Here is a 23606-nt window from a genome sequence, read left to right as displayed (position 1 = left end):
ATGTCTTTGTCTTCATGTTGCAGAGGAGGAAAAATTCTGCTAATAAACCATGCTTCTGTCATTCAGATATTTCAACATTTTACGATAATATGCTTAAATATTGTTGCTTTTAATCACTTCTCTTGTTAAATGCAACTTTGTGGCCATAAAATTTTGTTTTTTGTTTTGGCTAATAAGTTGAAATATAACTGGTAAAATATCTGATATACTTCTCCCTACCCCAGTCTACTTCTTTGTGGGCTGCCATTTTATTCCTCAGTCATCTCCATCTAATCCCTTCCTTCATCTGTAGCTGAATGTGCTACTTCAGCTATGAAGCTAAGAGACTGTAATGTTGCTCTACAAAAAAAATTGCTGTGGTGTGCACATACTACTTGGACGTGCTGCATCATTTTTCTACTATTAGCTCAAGGTGCAAGAGTCCCAAGGCGTGTCCTGAACTAAGGTCCCCCTCTTGATTGCATTGGGGTGCTGAAGCATTTGACTTGTAACTGAAACTATGTTTTGGCGATTAAGAGCTTAATTTTCAAAAACTCTTTTCCTTTTTGCATTGCAATGTGCCACTCACATTTTTTTACACGTGCAATTTAATTGAGTACAAATGAGTAATAGTTGGTATATAGTTACCTGGTTGGTTGGTACAAATCAGATTGTTTGCTATTCAGCTGCTAATTCTTCATTTTGCTGCATACTTTTAGGGATTCAAATATTAGTTGTATAACAAGTTGTCAGGCTGAAATTTGGGCCTGAAGCTCAGTATGTCACCTTTTATGCTCCACTTGATTCAGAGGTGAATGTGAGCTAGAAGTGAATGTGATGGTGGTCTTGCTGCGGTCCATTTGGTTTAAGTGCCCTACATTGTAATAAGGGAGGGAGAAAGAATAATGTGGTATATGAATGAAAGTGGTTCTGCTTTCAGATGAACATTGTCTTTTGCTTTCCATTGTGAATTGTTACCTCTGCTTTTAAAACTATTAAAATGTATATTTAAAGCTAATATTATTGTTTCTTTTATAGAGGGGCAATTAAGGCATATAAAAACTGGGGAGCCATTTGTTTTTAACTACCGTGAAGATTTGCATAGATGGAACCAAAAGCGCTACGAAGCTCTTGGAGAGGTATATGCTGTGTGTGTGTGTGTACACTGTGTGCTGTAGTTTTCCTCTGTGTACTAAAATATAGATAGAAATGAAATTATTTTAATTACCAATTGTTTTTAAAAAAAATGTTCTGCATTTTAATGCTCTAACAATAATTTAAATTATTTACTGTATAATTTATAATGTTGCAGTTTAAGTCCTGGCCTACATCCTTGGACCCTCTTTTGTGTTTAAAGTAGAATATAGTTTGGACCGTACAAACAGAAAAGAGACAAGGTGGGTGAAAGTTGGCCCAATAAAAGATATGTCAGCCACCTTGTGTCTCTAATATCTGGGACCAACACAGCTACAATAACACTGCAAACAAACAGAAAAGAGTATTTTTCATATTGTATGATAGCATTTTTTAAAAGATACATAATTTCTCGAAGTTTCCTCTCCACCAGCCAGAGCACAGGTACTAAACTTCTGTGACTCCATTTTCCATATGGAAGAGATGTGCTAGCTGAATCTGCTGATTTCTCTTGTTGTCTTCAGCTGGTGGAAAGAGCGATCAGGCTTGCTAAAATAAATGTTTGGATTTGACCATTTTTGTTTTGGCAAATGGTTTTTTCACATCTTTTACTTTGTTAGGATTTGTTAGTTTGGAATAGGATGCTTCAATGTTGTTTTCTTTCCTTTTGCTTACTGAAGTATTCTTTAGAGATGTGATGAATTTGCTCTGTCTAATACCTCTTTCAGTTGTGCGAGAAAGTGGCCTTCCAGTTTGTGTGTCGTGCTACTTATGCATGGGAAGCTGTAGCATGGGAAGCTGTAGCATTGAGTTGACATGAAAGGATACTTCTGGCCACAGGGGCTGTAAGAACATGCATGTCTGGGTCTGTACTGCTCTGCCCCGATTGTTTCTGCCCAATAGCAGAGACCAGTTTGAGCACAGTGACCTGTCAGTATGTTGGTCCTGCTGTAGTCAGTGGCTTTCCCTGAAGAGGAATTCTTTGATGCACAAATTGGTGCTGTTTTCTCAGAGACTGTCTTTTGTTGTCCATTCTTGGGAGGGACCATGGCACTATCAACAAAAAAAACTGTGATCATCCTTTGCCTCTGCTCCTCATTCATTGGCTGTTTTGCCTGGCTGTGGGATCAGGCCCATTTTTTGAAATGCTTTGCTCTCCATTTCCTCTTTCTGTAAACTTAACTCAGATTTCCGAGGGATGTATTTGATTGTGAACATGTTTAGAAAACATTTTGTCTTTTTGAAATTTCCTTTCTGTTCAAGTGTAACCACGTTAAAATATTAAACACAACAGCCCAAAACCGACTGTGCCAAGATAAATAGTATAAATTATCTTGAACAGGTTTCTGTGACTGCATAATGAGAAATGTACTTAAATTTATCAGTTTTTTAAAAATTCTCTGCTGCTTGTAATGATGCCAAGGGTACATTTATTAAGACTGAACATACATATAATCATGGGGTGTTTTCTAGTTCTAACAGGATTTTTGTATATTATGAGAAATTCTGTAGACATTGACTAAATGGGCTCAAGCAAAGGGTAGAGAGCACAAGTCACAAAAGTGATTGTTTGCTCCTGTACCTGATTGATTGGATAGCATAGACAATACTCCACTTCCTCTAACTGAGCCCTGGTAGAATGAATGCCGTGTGATCTGAGGAGCTAAATACAGTCAAAGTAGAGCTTGCTTAGTGTAGCAGTTGGGACAAGTCTAGGGACTGTGCAGAAAGGAAGGATGCCCTTCCTATAGAAACTGAGGAATGGAGAGGAAGGGGAAGAGGATACAGGAGTTAAAAAGGAGATGTATACACACACACACGCGCGCACCTAAAATATACATAGTATTTGTTTTATGTAACATAAAACATAAATAGTGCACCATCGTGCAAGAAAAAACACATAATTTATATGGCAGAGAAATATAAATTATAGAAAACCTAAATCAGAAAATTTCTATGAGATTACCTAAATAATATGTATTAAAAGTTTTGTTACACTTACCACAGAAAGTTTTGTCTCACCACAGAAGTCAGGGGTCATGTGCAGAGTTTAGGTTCAATTTATTATAGAGTTGTTAGAACCTTTAGTGTGCAGGTACAGGGTTAATATTTTTGCAAATGCAAATATTTAGAATTATGAGTATGATTAATCATAATTAAAATAGGATTTTTTTCTCCAGATCTCTTTTAAGTTAAAGAACAGCTTTGTCTCAGCAGCATTAAAAATAAGCTTTTACCTGCTACTAATTTTCTCCATAGTTGCAAAGACGAGCATCATTTATTTGAACTACTAAGAGAATGGAGCTGTTTACGTAGTATAAATGAAAGTGTAGACAAATGGTTGAGGACCTGTAATGAGGAAGGGAGCATTAAGCAGTTTGCATTTGGAAGGACAGAAGCTTAAATTAACCAAATTCTGATGATAGGTTGCATGTGCACCTGAAGGCATTTGTGGCCCAGTCCAGCAACCCTTACTCGGGTAAATAAGTGGGAACACCTCCCTTTACTGAGATAGCAGCATAAAGTAAATCAAGAGTGGTGGAATATTTTTCTGAATTTAGTTAATATGTCAAGAATATGCCATGGATCTACAAAGAATGTAGAATTTTTCATCATGATATGGAAGAATGTTCATCACTTATGCATAGCATAGCCTTGAGTGAAAAACATAATCAATCCTTTGAAGTGTTAAAATCATCCTTGTATTACATAATCATATGATTGAATCCCATATCTTTTAAATTGTGTCTTGATTTTAATTTTGCATTTTAGTAGACCTGCTGCTGCTTCTACTGTGTTTCTATTTAGTTGTGTTGGCTTAAGGATATGAGGCAAAGCTGAGGGCCATCAGCTCTTCAATCAGTCATGAACTGCAAGAAAATGCCAACCACACTGATTATACATGCTTAAATAAAAGTTATTTAAAAAAAATCTGTTAAAAATAACACTATTGGTTGCAAAGTCAAGCACTTAAAATTTAGGAAATGCCAGAATCATTCACATTCTTTTCCCTGGCCCAATTACTATTCATTTTCTTTCATAGTGGCAGTTCATTGTCATCATAAATTACTATGAATAGACATTGGTCTAGGGAAAGAGCATGTGAATGGCATATAACCTGGAAGTTAATGCACTCACGTAGGATGGGGAGACCCAAGTTGAAGTCTCTACTTCACTGACTGTTTTATTTATAAAATTTGGAACAGCTTCAACAAGAAAGATTCTGGAGTGAGCCCCTCAGTATATCCCATAACCCAGTGGCTAGGACACTCTCTGGCTATGTGGAAGACCTATATTCAAATCCCTTCTGCACATCCGGCAGATGGGGGAATTGAAACCACATCTCCCACATTCCAGGTGAGTGCCCTAACCACTGGGCTGACAGTTATAAGGAGGGGGCAGTGGAACCGGCACCATTCCCACCTCCTCTTCCTCAGGCCATTTTGTGAATGGAATCTCAGTCCTGGGGGGGAGGGAACTCTGCTCTCTGAGTTTGTGTCAAAATCGTGATTGGTTTTGTAGGACTGAAAAATGGATTTTCAGCAAATAAACTATTGTAGGAAAAATCCTATTCAGCCCCTGGAGCCCCAGGATGAGCATGCTCTATGGATGGAGCATGTGCAAGTCAGTTGGCAGAATTTGTGAGGGGATGGAGATTGTTCTGTGCAAAGAATTAAGTTGCCAAGCTCCAACAAGTCTCTAATTAGTATATGTTGAATTACATTTTTTTTTTTCCCCCAGAGGCTCAAAACTTACCTAAATTTGGGTGAATTTTCACAGGGACAGTAAAAGCACATCCCTGGCACAAAAGCAATCCCTTGCCAAATTTCAAGTCCCGGCCAAAAGACATGGTGGTGCTAGAGTTTCTCAATGAGACAGTTTTCTGAATTTTTTTAACATGTGCACAACAATGTGTTTTTTCCATTCTCAGATATGACTGAACTGTTTTAGTTGAAATGTAAATTCATTCTAAGGCAGACACGTAACATGGCTAATTTCATCCCAAATGGCTAAAGTTTGGCAAAATTATAAGTAACTGAAAATGGAGTGTTATAATGGAAAGTGGAGGGCAACCTTAACTATAGGCTCTATTCCCTGCACCAGCCCAATAATATATTTCTTTGCAATTGGATTCCTTTTTTCTCCCTCTTTTCTGCCCCTGAAATAAAAAGGCTTGTTTTCAAACAAATGGCTTTAATAATAGATAGGGAGTGAGAGGTGCAGAGGGGGGAAAAACCCTCTAAATAATCAGCAGGTGTTTAACTTTTAATAGTTTGTTTACCATGAATTTTGTTTTTTGGTGAGTAAAAAAGGTGGAGAGACAATTAGTCATTTTTGGTCTAATAGCTATTCAAAGAATGAAGACCACTAAAGAAAAGATGCATTTATGTTTAAATTTAAGTCTTAGCTGGGTGCAGTATTCATTTGCATATGTTAAATCCACTTCTGAAAATCTGATGTTTGGAAAGACTTTTACTCGAAGAGATTATGTCAGACGTGCATCAGTGAATTCTTCTAGTCTGTAGGCAGCAATTGGCGGAAGGTTCATCATAGTGACATGACAGTACACAGGGTTCAGAGAGAGTTTCATAATTATTGTTAGCACGTTTCTTGAAAGAAGTGATGAGAGTCTCATAAAACCCAGATGGGAGTATGTTACATTGTTGATAAATGTGTTTTTACATTTTAAAATTGAAAAACAGTGAAAAACAGAAAAGATACAGTAAGGCAGATGGTTGTTTATATAACTACTGGCAAGTTGCTGTGATTTGAAGAATGTTAGTTACAGTTAAAAAACGGGGGGGAGGAGTGTGTGTGTGTGGGGGGGTGTTTCAATGGGTTAGTCATGAGTTTCTTAAAATAAAACCTTCAGAAACTTTATCTCAATCAGAATCAGTTCCACTCTCGCCATCCTAAGTCTTGCATCCTAGGCTGACATTGAGTATGTCAGCACTTAGCAGACTTTTGCACATACCATTTTCATGCAGTTGGAAGACTTGAGGATAAAAATCAAGTGTGAAATCTTCAACTGTTTAATAGCATGGTCATGATAGATTTGAGTACCATGTAATTTCTTTCATAGTTTTTTTTCTTTTTAGGTTTTTCTCTTTTGAAATAACTTCTATCTAAATATAGTTTTACCTCGGCTTTTTATTGCTTCTAATAAAAAAGCAGATATTAATTGCACAGCAAAGTTTTATTTGCCATATTCATTGTTCACATTGCCTTACAATGAATAGAACATCTAATACCAGAAACATCAGTGAATACAGAGGAGAAAAAAGAAGTGAGGATATAAAGTCTGTCCACTATTTGTGGGAGAAAAGGTGAACAAAAGCTGCTTTTCTATTAGATAGATGGAAAGTAGAAAAATTTTAAAAGAGCAGTTCTTAAACGGAACACAAATCAACATAGTGTGGTGGTGAAAGCATACTGATTTCATCTTCACTAGATGGTTCCATTTCAATGATTCCATTTGATTGTGTGTGTGTGTTTAGTTTCCTTTTTCCATCAAGAATCATCAGAAGTTTTTGTGTAGAGGACACCTCCCACTGCAGAAAAATGTCATATTACTTTACCTGGAGTTTTCTAGAAACAGGATAGATGTGGAGAACCCCTTCATCAATAAAATATTTTAAAATCCATTTATATTTATTATTCTCCTCCTTTGTTGAGTTGCAGAACTCAGGGAAAATTAGTGAAATGTTGTTTACATTTTTAATTCCTTTACTAGATTTTCTCCTGGTTCCTAGAATCAATAAAATTAACCAATGCAGTACCTTTAGCTGCAGACTTCTTTTTTCTGTTTTCTGGGAATATCTTGAGATTTACAGTAACCTTTGATGTTCCAGATACAACAGAATAGGAATTTTGTTTTATACAAGATCTACCAGCTGTGCAGAGTCTTTCCTATGGGGATCTTGATATTAGCTCTTCCTTCGTTCAGGCATGTTGTTCTATATGCTGATCTGCCCACTGGAGGATTGCCTTTCTGTTTTAGCAGTCTAATTTACTGTTTAATGTTAATGGTGGTGAGTTTAAGTAGCAGAGTTTATAGTTTATTATCAAGAACCTGGAACTTGCTTTGTACAGTGGATCGTATTCCTGTGCATTTCACAATTTGTTCACGGCTGAGGAATTTACAGTAGAATTCATTCCTTGATTTAGAATTATGCATCAGAATCTTAACTTTTCATTTAAAAAGAGAGACCATTCTATTCCTTTTTGTTGTGCAGATAATCTTCCAAAAGTAAATCATTGTACTGTTGTGTTCCTGAATCAGCAATCTGCCTGATGCAGTTTTCAGAAGTGGGAACTGCTCCATTCATATCAGTGGGGTGTTAACACACAAACTCAGTGACAATTAAATGTAAACATCAGCTACTTCAGTGCTGTCACTGAAGCAGAAATACCCAGTTAATGTACTTGCTGTTGTTGGATATGGGGAACTGGAGGAGGTGGACACTGTCACAGGTTGGTTAGGTCGAAAACAAAGTTCAAGCCCTCCTACCTCCACCCAAAGGATTTTTTAAGTTCCCTTACTGCCCATCCATAAGTGGGAGGGAAAGTAGAAAAGCCTCTCTTCCCTTGGGCCAAAAGCATCAATTGCTTCCTGCTTGCCAAAACTCCAAACTTACCTGTCTAGAAGCCAAAAGCTTTAGCTTGTTTTAACCTAGTTGCCAAAACCTCCAGCTTTCCTCTGACAACTTCTGCAGTGCAGTTACACATTGTCAGTATGAACTTCTCAGGCACATGGTAAAATAAAATGTGTTATTTATTTTGATAAATTCAGTGGAAACTGCTGATAACATTATTGATTTTTACATTTAATTTAATTAACTGATGCTGCCATAGAATGTCCAGTCTGCCTTTCTAACGAGGGCCTTTGTAACAGTATTTAGGTTCAGCCACAGTTTATGGAAGTCTTGATTATATCTTTATCTCTGGTCTGATTTAAAACTTCCAGCAGTTTTCGAAGGGAGAAAAGCTGAGGTCTGGTCTTTATTACAGACCTATATCAGTACAACTACATTGTTCAGGGATGTGAAAAGTCTACACCTCTGAGTGACCTCTACTACCTCTGAGTAGTTATACTGACCTACTTCTCCCCCTGTTATACCAATAAAATAAAAACCAGCAGGATCTTATTAAAGGGGAAAAGGCAAAATACGAAATACCACATTTATTGTGAATACAGAAAGAATCATAGTAAGCAGTTAAGTTATAGTTGTAACATTCCATTCAATCTCATATTTATTCTCACACACACACACACGTTCGGCAAGGTTGTTATCATGGTTACCAACCTTAGAGTTGCTCATGCCAAGCCACTGGCCAGGTGGCCTGGACATGAGGAGGGAACAGGGCCTCGTCAGATGCACATCTGGTGCTCCTGGAAGTTGGTTTGCAGAATCAGACCCCAAAGTTCTTACTTTCCAGAGTCCATTTTTATGGGAATTTCTTCCTATGTCAGTCTCTGGGAATTGCTTCATCATGCTGTTGCTGAATCAATCAGCAGATGTCACATTCCTGACGGCTCTGTGCTGCCAGATGTTATCTTGTTCTTTGGTTCTCCCATTCTTGAGGCTGTTGGGTGGATTCCAGTCTGCCCTCTGGGGGTTCTCTGGTTATTTCCACTTGACGCCTTCTTCAGCCGATGGACACTGGATTCTTAGACTGGCACCTCCCTGATCATTCAGTTATTATCCACAGCAAGCATCCATCCATAGATATCCTCTGTTTCTATTGTAATCACAATTGGTAACAAAGCAAGATGAATAGAACAAAAGGGCGGGGAGTCTCTGGGTGCTGTTTCTATTGTTACAGAGTATTGCATTGAGTCTCTCTCTGTGTGAGTAGTTGTTGTTACAAAGAATTGCTTTGAGAACAGACTCTGTCTTAGAATGTACTAACACAATTAGCAGCTTGCAAGTTTCACACATAGAGGGAGAGAGACAGTACCAAAAACCAAGAGACCTCTTAATTAGTAATACACTGGAATTTAAACTATGGGGAATCAAACTCATTTGTGATTTTAATACAGAACTTCTTTAATATGATCCAACACCCCCACCCCTGGCACCATGTAGACAGGGCTATGTCAGCAGGAGATCTCCCGCCGACACAGCTACCATCTCGTGGGGAGGTGGATTAACTACACCGACAGGAGAGCTCTCTACTGTTGGCATAGAATGTCTTCATTAAAGCACTGCAGCATGCAGCTGGATCGGTGCAGTTGCGTTGATGCAGCATTTTAAGGGCAGATGTGCCCTGAGAAAATGAGTTCTCTGGCTGCTGTAAAATGGGACAGAAGCTTAATTTTTGTACTCCCCCATGTTTTAACCTCTTCCTGCTCAGGAAATTCAAGCAGTTCAAACCACTAATTTCAGCTCCCTCCCATTTCTCTGTCTCTGCCATTTCAGCAGTGGTGGACTTAGTCTGGGCTGGCTAGGGGAAACACATCCCTTGGACTTTTCTGCAGCACCTCCCTTGCTGTGTGCCCCTCATCTGTGTGAGCTGTGTGTGTGGGGTGAGGGCAGGGGAGTGCCTCTCCTCTTGTGCGGTGGCTCATTGGCTGGTGTGGCGGGTTCGGTCACAGAGATCTCCTTGGGACTGTTGCCTGGAGTGCTGAAATGACCTCTGAGCCCGTTTTCCTTGCCAGCTTGGGACTCCAGAACCCTGCCTTGTTGAGCCACGCACGCTAGCCTGCTGCAGCTCAGAGTCTGGGCCACGCACCCAAAGCTGCAGACCTTAAACAAAAACAGCTTAGCAAGTTACCGCTCCAGCACCCAGTTCCCAATGGGATCCAAACCCAAAATAAATCCGTTTTACTCTGTATAAAGCTTATACAGGGTAAACTCGTAAATTGTCCGCCCTCTATAACACTGATAGAGAGATATGCACAGCTGTTGCTCCCCAGGCATTAATCACTTACTCTGGGTTAATTAATAAACAAAAGTGATTTTATTAAGTATAAAAAGTAGGATTTAAGTGGTTTCAAGTAATAACAGACAGAACAAAGTAAGACACCAAGCAAAATAAAGCAAAAAACACTCAAGTCTAAGCCTAACACATTAAGAAACTGATTACAGGTAAATATCTCACCCTTAGAGATGTTCCAATAAGCTTCTGTCACAGACTAGACGCTTTCTGGGCCCAATCCTTTCCCCTGGTACAGTCCTTGTTAGTTCCAGCAGACATCTCAGGTGGTATGCAGGGGCTTTCTCATGACTGATTGCCTTTGTCCTGTTCCCCACCCCCTTTTATAGCTTTGGCACAAAGCGGGAATCTTTTGCGTCTCTGAGTCCCCACCCCTCCTTCTAAATGGAAGAGTATGAGATTTAAGATGGATTCCAGTATAGTGACATGGTCACATATCCTGTGAGACCCCAGCCTCCATTCTTCCTGGACTGGCCCACACATACACAGGAAGGTTTGCAAGTAAACAGAGCCATTTATAGTTCATTGATTCTGAAGCACCCTTAATGGCTTCCACTTAATATGTTTACATCAGTAATACAAGTTTATATCTTATTCTCCTAAATTCAGACGTAGAAATAATACATGCAAATAGGATGAACACACTCAGTAGATTATAAACTTTGTAATGATACCTTACAAGAGACCTTTTGCATAAAGCATATTCCAGTTATTCACATTCATAACCATATTTTCATAAAGCATATGGAGTCCGACGTCACAGCTGGTTGTTAAAGTGCTGTAGAAGCCAATTGCTCCTGCAAATCCATTTAAGCTACTATATGATCTGTTGTTGTTGTTGTTTCCACCAATGTTCCCTCCTCTCCTTTTTAGTTTAGTGTTAGAACTGGGTTTCTGGATATGCTGTTGGTAATAAGAGTGTTGTAATAATCTTTTGGGGAAAGAATTTTTCCCCTCATCACTGAATCAGCCATGGGGAGGTTTGGGAACTTTTGCTTTCCTCATAGCAACCTGGAGGTCTGGTAGGTAGGGTACCTTTTATGTTAGTGGTGTAACGTTTGATTGTGGGTCTGTCTTACATCAACAAAGAAATGAAAACATTTTTAAAAATAAGTAAATGTCATAGTAAAAACAGAAAAGTTGGCACAGAAACTCAGGGAAGGTATAATTCCTAATATTTCTTTTAAGCTTCTATTTTTGAAAATTGACTGAATTTCAATTTGGAGTCCCTTCAGTTTCTACTGTGGTTTACAGCAGCACATATGGCTAGTCACTTCACTCTTTTATTCCAGAACAGTGACATATTTTTCTTTCTGAGACAAAGTTTGACACTTCTAGAAACTTGTTAGCTGGTCATAGTCAACACCAAGGGAATCTAAGGTTGGTCACAAAGACCTTGTAGGTTTTTTAAAGTGTTAAACCTTCTCTACACTAGTGTTGGAAGAAGTTTCTTAAAATGTGTTAGCTAGACACATTTATAAAGTTGGTATTTTCCTTGTCTAGACATGCCCTTCGTGTCCCAGTCATTGACCTATATATCACCACTGTAATACTGCTGGCTAAAGCAAAGAGGGCAAATTTTGAATGTGAAAAGGTGAGAGTGCTGAGTTCAAGGAGTCTCCTTCCAACTGGAGTTCTTGCCAGTAATGTCTTTTCACATTAGCCCCTAATTCCAGCCCCCACTTGCTGAAGGAAGGCCTCCCCTACCCCCCCCCCCCCCACTGGGACCCGTTCTATCCAGACAGCTTCTGTCATTGTTGTCATTTTTAGAATGGAGATGTTGAGCCTGTCATTCCCAGCTCCTGTGACCTCATCTTGCCTCTGGGTTTGATTGGATAGGTTGAGGGAGGGAATTTTGCAATGGGTTTTGTTTTGCAACGGCTTTGGGTTATTGGAAGGCGGATGGTTTAAGTCCAGAAACTGAGTAAATGAATACTGGATAGATCAGTGGTTTGATACTATGATGATGGTTGTTAGAGAAAAACCTAAGACTGGATGTTGTTCCTGAAACAGAGAACAGAACTAAAAGGTTAGTATAAAACCTCTAAGTGGGTACCACTTACATTAGTTCTTGGACCCATAATATAGTATTTAATATTTTAGCATAACACAATTGGCGAATGCCACCAATTACATAGCAACCACGTGGGAGAACTGACCTAAACTGCAGAATGACTCTAAAAAGTTACTAGAGTGGGCTTCCTACACGGAGATAAGATTTAATATTAATATATGTGTAGCGTACTTAGCTGTCTCCCAATTTTATATTTTTCTCTATCTGGTAGAAGCAAATCTATTTTAAAAAAAAAAGTAGCTGTAATGGTAGAAAATTAAATATCAATTCACAGGTCAACAAAGAAAATGCTGGGCTTGTTGATGCTGACCTGAATGCATATATGAGATTAATAATATGTAATGCTGGTGCACTACATAGTCTTGATATGACAACATTTTGAATGCTATGTGTAGTTCTGGTTGCAACAGTTTAGAGCAGTGGTTCTCAAAGCCAGTCCGCCGCTTGTTTAGGGAAAGCCCCGGTGCACTGGACCGGTTTGTTTACCTGCCATGTCTGCAGGTTCGGCCGATCGCGGCTCTGACTGGCTGCGGTTCGCTGCACCAGGCAATGGGGGCTGCGGGAAGGGCGTGGGCCAAGGGACATGCTGGCCGCCCTTCCCGCAGCCCCCATTGCCTGGTGCAGCGAACCGCAGCCAGTCAGAGCCGCGATCGGCCGAACCTGCAGATGTGGCAGGTAAACAATCCGGTCCAGTGCACCGGGGCTTTCCCTGAACAAGCGGCGGACCGGCTTTGAGAACCACTGATTTAGAGGATGAAAAACAAAGAAAATACGAAGTGCAGTAAAAGTAAGATAAAGATTGTAGTCCAAGACTTTCACCTTTGTATAGACTAGGAAAAAGAGACTTGTGCAACATATTCTTAAGCTACACCTACCTTGTTTCTGGATGTGGGTCCACGCATATGGTTGTGCCAGAACCCACTTGCCATCCATATCTAAACCCCAGAAACATAGGTTTCAAGACATGTCTGGGGAAAGAATTTTTAGTAGACCTGAGGGGTGTGGATATGAGTGTGCCTCGGGTGGTGGCATGGCCTCACACCCATGACAGTGTGTAGTGAGGACGGGGCTAAAGGGCGTGTTGTGTGTCCTGAGTTCAGGAGTCCTCCAGCTCCCCAAGAAGAGTAAGGTAAGCCGACAGGAGAGCATCTCCCATTGACACAGCTCAGTGAAGACACCGGGGTAAGTCGACCTAAGCTATGTCGACTCCAGCTATGTTATTCAAGTAACTGGAGTAGCGTAACTTAGGTCAACTTATACAAGTAGTGAAAACAAGCTCTAAAAGAGGAGATGATTTTAAAACACAAACAAAAATTAAGCCAACAGGTGTCAGCAAAGACCATGGAACAAATATCAGATCAAATCACATTAACAGCATATGCTGCACTCCTTACAAATCCCTGTTTTGTTTTTTAAATTTCTCTCAAAAGATCTTGAGATCCTATTTGTGATCAGTCAACTCAGAATCTAGAGTATCACATCTATGAGTTGTTTGAATTGAATTACTTTCAATAGAAAAAGCAAGAAATCCCTTAGAGGTAATGTCAATTCCATCCGAATGAATTGTCCAGCCACACTATAATCCAAGTGAGGTCTTTTGTGGATTTTAAAAACGCTATTGATTTTTTTTTTAACTTGCAGTGAACAGAGCCTTTAGAAAGACCATTCAGCTTTTAGGTTTTTTTTGTTGTGTTGTTTTTTGTCATCAGTGCTGAGGTAAGCCTGTGTCCAAGAGCAGTATGTCAGAATGTTCCTTTGCATCTTTCATTGTTACTTATTGGCAGGTTTGTCACTTAAGGGTCAAAATAAAGCTCATTCAACCAAAGCTATGGCAGCAACAGTAGCAAGCCCTGAGTCAATCCTACCACTTGAGATTTGCCTCAGGGCAGTCAGTTGGAATTCATTGTGCATTTTTCACTGAACGTTGTTGACCTAATACTGCAAATTGAAAATTTGTGGGCTGATTTCTATATGTTAAAAAAGCTGTTTGTTCAGTTATTTATTTTAAGTGCTTATCCTCAGTTAGGACGCACATCTTGTTAAACAATAAATCCATAACTTGGATGGGTTTTTCTGTTAGTGGGTTTTATACTTGTTTATTTTCAAACTTTAGAGATAAAACACCTAACCTGCGTATTCTGCCTTGAATTCTCTGTAGTTGTGAAAGTTAAACCTGAGGTTGAACTTGAATTCCCGAAAATAGTGTCCTTCATAGATCCATTAATGATCCATTTACTTAAGAGTTAAATTACTCTAGAGCTATAAGTTACTAAGTCAAGGCAGAACTGACAGTTGGAAACATTTGAGAAGCCTGGAGAGAGTGAAAACTATTCTCTTTCTGTGCATGTACAGAGTCAGCTAGCAGAATATGCTACTATCAGAAAAGTCCACTTATAGGTAAATGGTAATGATTTCATATATATGTGGAATTATCAGCCAAGACAATATTGTTGGGCAGGTACAAGTATTTTTTTATTATGTGATGGTCTCACAGTATGAGAATGTGTATTTGATCATTCAAGTTTAATAGTTTGAATGCTTTCTCTAACAGAAAAAAAATCTTAAATTTTCATCTAGTTCAACTCAAAGCATAGTAAATCATGTTTGAATTAATTATTTTAAAGATAGAAATATTCAATTCAATATTTTGAACAGTACTTTCTTGAGCATTTATTTTAATTGTAATTTCCCTCCTTTTTTTAAACACTGCATGTTTGTTTAGGAGATTAAATTTGCATTACAGTTTATGAGCCATAAGTAGGCTTGGAAGGATTAATTTTTTATCGCTAAATGTTGATAAACGTTGATTTCACCAGACACATACAAACTGATATAAATACATTTCTATCCATAATAATTGAAATGTACAGATAGGCAAAATAAGAAAAATGCTTCTTGAGAATTTATTAGTTTGATTTTTGGATATTTGCGTTGTATATTTTGTCATATGATGCTGACAATTTTGTTTTAACAGTTATAAATCTTTAACTTTTTAATATCAACATATATTGTAATTAAGTATTTATTTAATGACTCCCCACATAATTTTGCAAACTGAAAATTTTAATTGATAGAATTTGAAAAAAAAAGCCTAAAAATAAATATTGATGTTGTTTGTCAAATATACAAAAACAAAAATCAATTTCTGCCAAACCTAGCAGAAGTAAAGTATTGTTACCCAAGTTATATATGGAAATGTAGAGAAGTAAAGTAAGAATAACAATCTGGAAAATACCATAGGTATGAATGATTTGCTAGGTTTTCTTTCTAATCTTATGTATCTATTATTTGCCCAACTCGTTAGAGCAGTGGTGGGCAACCTGCGGCCCATCAGGGTAATCCTCTGGCAGGCTGCGAGACCATGTTTACATTGACCGTCTGCAGGCATGGCCACCCGCAGCTCCCAGTGGCTGCGGTTTGCCGTTCCTGGCCAATGGGAGCCATACGACATGGTGGCCATCATGTCTCTGCACCCCGCACTGCTCCCCACAACTCCCATTGGCCGGGTATGGTGAACCGGGCCACTGGGAGCTGCAGGCTACCATGCCTGCGGATGGTCAATGTAAACACTGTCTCGTGGCCTGCCAGTGGATTACCCTGACGGACCACAGGTTTCCCACCACTGCTCTAGAGTCTGGTCATGAATAAAATTATTTAAAGGAAAATTATGACTGACGGACTGAGTTCTCCACCCTGCAAATATGTATTTTGAATGCTTGATTTAAAAATAAAACTAATGTTCTGACAAGGTCCCTTTCAGTCCCAAACATAACCTTACACATCCTTGGAAACAGAAGTCTTCTGTCCACTGAATGCGTATAACAGCCAATACTCCTCATCCTTGACATGGAGTGATGATGGATTATTTTTGTAATGTAAACACTTTTCCACAAGGAACATGACAAAGGCCAACTTATTTCATGTAGACCTATGAATAGTCATCAATTGGTAATGATTTCCGATGCTGACCTGTGCCCATTGTTTGAACAAATGGTATAGAGGTGAAAGGCTCTGTATCCTGTTTCCACTTCCCTCATTTAGCCCCATATAGTACCTATGTTTTATATTTTTAGCAGTGGATTTTCTTTAACAAAACATTGGCGTGTTCCCAAGGCTGGGCAGGCCTTTTAATTTATGTATTTACTTTTTGCCTATTTGTTTTCTTTCATATGCACTGGACTTTTGGACTTTCTGGTGGGGAGACTTGCTGAGGTTGGTTTTGAAAATGGGAATATACCTGAGAACAGAATTCAGAATGTACTGGATGTAAGTCAAAGAATGCAAGGGGATGTGCTATTAAGGCTCAGTGCTCTTCATTGCATGGCATGGATTTTTGACATGGTATATATACTGTAACAGCTTCTCTGGAGTAGCATGTAGGTGTTCTAAAACAAATCATTCAGGTGTGATGTATCTTGCTCATCTGTATTATGGAAGAGTTCACCAGCAGATCAGTTAAATTTTTCTTTGGGTATGTGATAATTCATTTACTTTAATTATTTAAAAAATTAGGATTTCGGGGGTTTTTATTTTAAGATGAGCCATTTTCAGAGCGCTCTTTCTACTTTGTGGGCACACTTTTGGCTGCCATTTTTTTTCAGATTGTTTTATTATTTAATGCTCTTCAAACCTTAGTGTACCTTCACTATATTGTGGAGTCTAATTTGTATTTTTCTGCTCTCCTAATTTACATTGTGGCTCCAATACTTAAGGACATGTCTAAACATGTTAATAGTTCTGTTGACTTCAGTGGGACTACTCATAAGCTTAAATACCTCTCTGATTTGGCCCTTAGTCATAGAATCATAGAATATCAGGGTTGGAAGGGACCTCAGGAGGTCATCTAGTCCAACCCCCTGCTCAAAGCAGGACCAATCCCCATTTAAATCATCCCAGCCAGGGCTTTGTCAAGCCTGACCTTAAAAACTTCTAAGGAAGGAGATTCTACCACCTCCCTAGGTAACGCATTCCAGTGTTTCACCGCCCTCCTAGTGAAAAAGTTTTTCCTAATATCCAACCTAAACCTCCCCCACTGCAACTTGAGACCATTACTCCTTGTCCTGTCCTCTTCTACCACTGAGAATAGTCTAGAACCATCCTCTCTGGAACCACCTCTCAGGTAGTTGAAAGCAGCTATCAAATCCCCCCTCATTCTTCTCTTCTGCAGGCTAAACAATCCCAGTTCCTTCAGCCTCTCCTCATAAGTCATGTGTTCCAGACCCCAATCATTTTTGTTGCCCTTCGCTGGACTCTCTCCAATTTATCCACATCCTTCTTGTAGTGTGGGGCCCAAAACTGGACACAGTACTCCAGATGAGGCCTCACCAATGTCGAATAGAGGGGGACGATCACGTCCCTCGATCTGCTCGCTATGCCCCTACTTATACATCCCAAAATGCCATTGGCCTTCTTGGCAAAAAGGGCACACTGTTGACTCATATCCAGCTTATCATCCACTGTCACCCCTAGGTCCTTTTCCGCAGAACTGCTGCCTAGCCATTCGGTCCCTAGTCTGTAGCTGTGCATTGGGTTCTTCCGTCCTAAGTGCAGGACCCTGCACTTATCCTTATTGAACCTCCTCAGATTTCTTTTGGCCCAATTCTCCAATTTGTCTAGGTCCCTCTGTATCCTATCCCTACCCTCCAGCGTATCTACCACTCCTCCTAGTTTAGTATCATCCGCAAATTAGCTGAGAGTGCAATCCACACCATCCTCCAGATCACTTATGAAGATATTGAACAAAACCGGCCCCAGGACCGACTCCTGGGGCACTCCACTTGACACCGGCTGTCAACTAGACATGGAGCCATTGATCACTACCCGTTGAGCCCGACAATCTAGCCAACTTTCTACCCACCTTATAGTGCATTCATCCAGCCCATACTTCTTTAACTTGCTGACAATACTGTGGGAGACCGTGTCAAAAGCTTTGCTAAAGTCAAGAAACAATACATCCACTGCTTTCCCTTCATCCACAGAACCAGTAATCTCATCATAGAAGGCGATTAGATTAGTCAGGCATGACCTTCCCTTGGTGAATCCATGCTGACTGTTCCTGATCACTTTCCTCTCATGTAAGTGCTTCAGGATTGATTCTTTGAGGATCTGCTCCATGATTTTTCCAGGGACTGAGGTGAGGCTGACTGGCCTGTAGTTCCCAGGATCCTCCTTCCTTTTTTAAAGATTGGCACTACATTAGCCTTTTTCCAGTCATCTGGGACTTCGCCCGTTCTCCACGAGTTTTCAAAGATAATGGCCAATGGATCTGCAATCACAGCCACCAATTCCTTTAGCATTCTTGGATGCAGCTCGTCCGGTCCCATGGACTTGTGCATGTCCAGCTTTTCTAAATAGTCCCTAACCACCTCTTTCTCCACAGAGGGCTGGCCATCTACTCTCCATGCTGTGATGCCCAGCGCAGCAGTCTGGGAGCTGACCTTGTTCGTGAAGACAGAGGCAAAAAAAGCATTGAGTACATTAGCTTTTTCCACATCCTCTGTCACTAGGTTGCCTCCCTCATTCAGTAAGGGGCCCACACTTTCCTTGGCTTTCTTCTTGTTGCCAACATACCTGAAGAAACCCTTCTTGTTACTCTTGACATCTCTTGCTAGCTGCAGCTCCAGGTGCGATTTGGCCATGTTCAGATATTTATCTTTTGTTCACTTGGTTCCAGTACGATGGGCTGAAAAGTTTTCATGAAACATGCTTTTAATAGAAGCTTTTTAATGTTTTAAATTAATTGAAAACACTCTTTTAGAAAACACATCCATGTAACTGTCTTAAAAGAACATTATGGATGCAAAATCAAGATCTCGGCAATTAGTGTATGCCAAAATTTGTTACATTTCCCCATGCTGCCTTAATCTGGCCCTCTTATGCCTATGCAACATTATACCTGGCCCAGCATTACATAGGAAATCTGGCAAAATCAGGAATAGAATTCAGCTTTTTGGAGTCCCAGTCTAGCACCTTATCCACAAGAGAATGTCTGTCTCACTCACTGTCCATCCTAATGAGTAGGGGTAATATACCATAAATAGTATATGATCATGTCATTAATATATTTACACGAGTCTGAATTAAGGTCTCATAAATGGGGCTTTCTTAATTCTGGAATTCCTGTCTTTTGAGTGGTACGCTACTTTGCATTCTTAACATCTTTTAATATAAAGGTTTAACCATTCACTTTTTTTTGTAATTTGGCAGGTGCCCAGTGCAGTTAATTGTTTAAGAGGGGGGTTCAGTTCCTTGATAAACCAGAAATGGAAGTGGATTAGAAGGCCTTTACTGAAGGAAAGTGGGAAATAGGGTTGGTATTGCTCATGTCTAATGCAATGGGAAGACAATCTCCTCCCCGCCTTAACCCTCAGATGAGCGGACGATGGCAGCGTCTCTGCAGTGGTCCTGGAACAGTTAATGGCGTGGGGGGTTGATAGCCCTCCACCAGGTGGGATGATTACAAAGGATGGATGATCTGCACTGGATAAGTTATTGTTGGATAATTCCCTGATGTGTTCCTTAACAAAGTTGTGGCCTAGTTAACCACATCCCAGGTGTCTTGTCTTTCCTGGTACAAGGAGTTGTGACCTTTAAAGTCTAATTGAGACTATTTAAAATCTAACATTATTAATCAGACTTTTTTTCATCTTTTTACCTTCAAGGAAGAAAAGAATAAAATAATTAAATTTTTTTAAATCTCGTCAATTTTATGTTGCACAATTACATGCTACCTGAAATTACAAGAAGTCAAAAAATGCCAAGTTAAAGTTCCAGCTACTGTATAATGTTAGATCAGCAGCATTATAGGTACTTTCAGCCATATTCTCCACTGAATATGGAGTGTATGCTGATTTCCTGACAAAAAACCTGCAAAGCCAGCAAATCTGCTCATTGTAATATTCCTCCTAAATAATTATTAGGGAATTATTAGGTTGCCTAGCATCTCCTAAAGTATCCTCTACCCTTCCTACCCCCTGTGGTAGCATGAGGGGGGTGTCACTGCTTATCAGTGATCTCTGGTTGCTAAAATGATCCCGAGGGCCTGTTGGAAGCTGGCACAGTTTAGAGTAGACATTAGTCGGCTCTCATCCATGTTGGGACACCTGCCCAGTGCTGAGCAGACCAAGGATCAGAGTACTACCCTCCCCTCTGGTCTTTCATCAGATAGTCTTGCCCATGATATATTTGATTACTGTTTTTTCTGGTTAAACATATACATTCCTTTAAATGTTTTTTGTTATCTATACAGTTGGTTTATGTTAACGTTCCTGTCTTTTTAGGATTTGTGTTGTTATATTACAAAAGTCCTAAAGACCCCAATCACAATCAGAGCCTCATTGTGCTGGGCTCTCCAGAAACACATAATAAGAGAGAGTTCCTCCCCTGAAGCGCTGATGGTCTAAACAGATAAGACGGACAAACAAGAATAGACAAAAACTAATAGCCAAAGAAAAAAGATTTTTTTCCATATATTATCTCATATATATGTTTTCTTTTCTTCACAGCAGTTTTTTAAAATGTCCTTTGAGCTTTTTTGATACATTATTTAGTTCTTATAGCCATTGGAGGTTGATACAGGATTTAGTGTGAAAAATAAAATCCCTATGTTTGAGGTCATATCATCATTATATTCATTTTAACGTCTGTACGCCATCAGCACCTGAGACTGTAGGAACTTAAATGCTTTACTGTTGGCATAATACTGAAGTTGATTTCAGTGAACCATAAACAGGTTGGCCCTGGAGGTAAAATTACACTGTATGCATGTTCTTAACATACTGCTTTAGGGATAAACATGTCTTAAATCAACTCCTTGCTTAAAGCTAAGTTCCCTCTCCAAATGCAGTTTCCCTGTAGATGGTAATGTTTAGTGAGACTGATTTTCTTTAAAACCGTAAAGCTTTTTGAGTGTTTTTCTATCAATAAATATATTTGAGCAGGGTAGCAAAAAATCCATGTAATCCTAGTAAAGACTTTTTTATGGCATTTTTGTTTTTTTTTTAATTAGCTTTCATCAATACATTTAATTCATTGACATTCGTTTTAAATGTTTGTGTGCTACATCTGCTCACATGTATGTAATGAAAACTTTCAGACTTTAGTAAAACTTTATTTGGTAATTGCGCATTTGGAAAATTAAAATGGAAATTTATTATGCCCTGGCTCCTGCCTGCTCAGTTCATTGTGTGTTGTTAAGATGCCATCACTTGGGAACTTTGTTACAACTATGTTTCTGTTGTGTTTTAATATGCTTTGGATTAGGATGGCTGTAATTGTGGCCTTGAGGGGTTGGACTAAGGAACACCAGGTGGGTTTGCACCCAGATATTCTTAGGTTAATGTTTTGGGATTTATCCTTTATTTTAACTGCAGAATTTAAGTGTAGTTCCCTGAGTCTTAAAGGGGGAGGTGAGCCCCATTTGAGCCTATTGAGAACCTTCCCCCCCATACACTTTTTAATTTGCCATTTTTCTCTGATTCTTTAGCCAATGAAATACATGCACTTATTTCAGAACCATTTTTACAGTCCCATATGTACAAAAGCATTTTAGTTTGTCCCCAAATTTAACTCAAAAACTGATAATAGAAAGTTCTCCATTTCCCTATTATATGAAGGTGAAAAATAGTTTTCCCTAGATATTAGGCAAGCTTTTGAAGGTAGAACATGTTTTGTTAAATTTGGGGTAGCAAGGAAGAGACTCTTAATATTTAGGGTGACTAGGTGGATTTTTTTGCGGGGGGCAGTAGATATTTGAAATTATTCCCTTTGTTTCAGGCCTAAAATTTCAGCTTTATTTCTACTTCGAGAATGCAGACCCACACACACCCTCACCTCCCATGCTGGAGTGTGGTTCAGTTCTCTTCCTCTATTTAGAACACCTTTGACCTGTCCCTCCCCTGCTCAGTGAATAGAAATGGCAAGGCGACTTGTGCTCAGGATGACTAAAGGATTTCCTCTCCATGTATCTCATGAACTGAACCTGCAGGGGAGAGGGTTTCAGGAACCCAACTCATGGAAAAATTCTTTTTAAGTATTTCTTTGCAAAAGAGAGCCTTTCTTGTACCCCTGAGTATATATTAATTGGTCATAATCCTTAGTTTTGAGCTACATAATTATTCACACAGCAGCAGGTGGTAGAGTCACAGGTATAGTTAGGATTTCTTTGTACTGAAAAGTAGCACATTCTGAGGGGAAGGGAGGACCCATTTTCATGAAGATGTATATTCTGTAATTAGTTGTTTAGGGAAGAACACAGAGAGCAGATAAACGCTCTGTTTAAAAGAGAAGCAGTTTCACTAGACCACTTTTGTTAAGGCTTTTATGAATGGGTGAACAATTTCCACAAGTGCTTTAACTTCTATTTTCTTTTTTGCAGATCATTACTAAATATGTCTATGAACTACTGGAAAAGGAATGCCACTTGAAAAAAGTAACTCTCCCAGTAAGTTGAATTTTTTTCAAAGATGATGATGATTTTTTGGCGCTACAAAATGCATGAATAAAGAGACAGTCTCTCCCCTGAGGAGTTTGGAATCTAGATGTCAGATACAGATACGACAAACTGTGCTGAGGGCCCTGTCAAGGTGTTGACTTGACCACTCTATACACATGCAGCATGCTCATTCATACACAAAGAAATATGTAGAAAAATATCTGTCTGTTTTTGTAATATATCTAATTTGTTTGGGTGTGAGTATATTTCATTGGGATCTACTACACATTTCTAGTTCTGGTAGGATCTGAGGTACCAGAAATTTAAAGTTGTGATACTTTTGGTTTAAAAAACAAACAAACAAACCCAAAACTACACCATTTTGAAAAATGTTTATGGTTCCCCTGAGACCTGTGCAGTTGGACTCGGAGAACTAAAGGCAGGGAAACAATGGTCTATTCTCTGTAACCTGAAGCTTTCAAATCAAGATTTGAGGATGTAGGTAACTCAGCCAGAGATTATGGGCCTATTATAGGAGTGGGTGGGTGAGGTTCTGTAGCTTGTGCGGGAGATCAGACTAGATCATCATGATGGTCCTTTCTGGCCTTAAAAGCCTATGAGTCTATGACTTTACAGGCAGAGGAATGGAAAAAAATAGTCCCAATAAAATGTTTTAAAACTCTTTTAAAGACCCTCGTATAATAGCTTTTTTAGTAATGTGTGTATGCAATACATAAGTGTTTAATCACCTTTTGGGAGTAATGCAGCCATCCACAAATTAAAAGATGTATAGCTGTACATACACTCCCTACCACAATGTATTTTCACATTATAGGGGAATAGAGTAGTGACCCTAACACCTTCCATTATAAAGGGTTCTTGTGATCTTTGCTTTGAGAAGTTTTCATACATTCCCATTGTTTGCAGCAGGCCCTTGATATTCGGTATGGGGAATCCTTTTGGACTACAGAAGTGACTCTCTTTGTCCCATGAGACTCCCTTTAGATTTGGGTGAAATATAAAATATTTGTTAAAAATTACCATTAC

At 39.2% G+C, this 23606-nt stretch overlaps 1 protein-coding gene across 10 annotated transcripts in view; it reads left to right on the top strand.

Annotated features, from left to right (window-relative positions):
- Positions 1–23606, top strand: part of ARB2A (ARB2 cotranscriptional regulator A) — a 377086-nt gene that overhangs the window by 36762 nt on the left and 316718 nt on the right. For 8 of the 10 annotated variants that reach the window (XM_073344477.1, XM_073344483.1, XM_073344479.1 and 5 more), the window contains 2 exons: positions 1018–1118; positions 22503–22568. In XM_073344477.1, the coding sequence (XP_073200578.1) occupies positions 1018–1118; positions 22503–22568 (167 nt within the window). Of the gene's footprint in view, positions 1–1017; positions 1119–16046; positions 16394–22502; positions 22569–23606 lie in introns of those variants that run through there. The other 2 variants (XM_073344482.1, XM_073344484.1) reach the window with 2 other exon arrangements.

The sequence above is a fragment of the Lepidochelys kempii genome, chromosome 5 (assembly GCF_965140265.1).
Source record: "Lepidochelys kempii isolate rLepKem1 chromosome 5, rLepKem1.hap2, whole genome shotgun sequence".
NCBI lineage: Eukaryota > Metazoa > Chordata > Testudines > Cheloniidae > Lepidochelys > Lepidochelys kempii.
The sequence above is the reverse complement of the archived record's forward strand: the minus strand, read 5'-3'. Positions and strand labels throughout refer to the sequence as shown.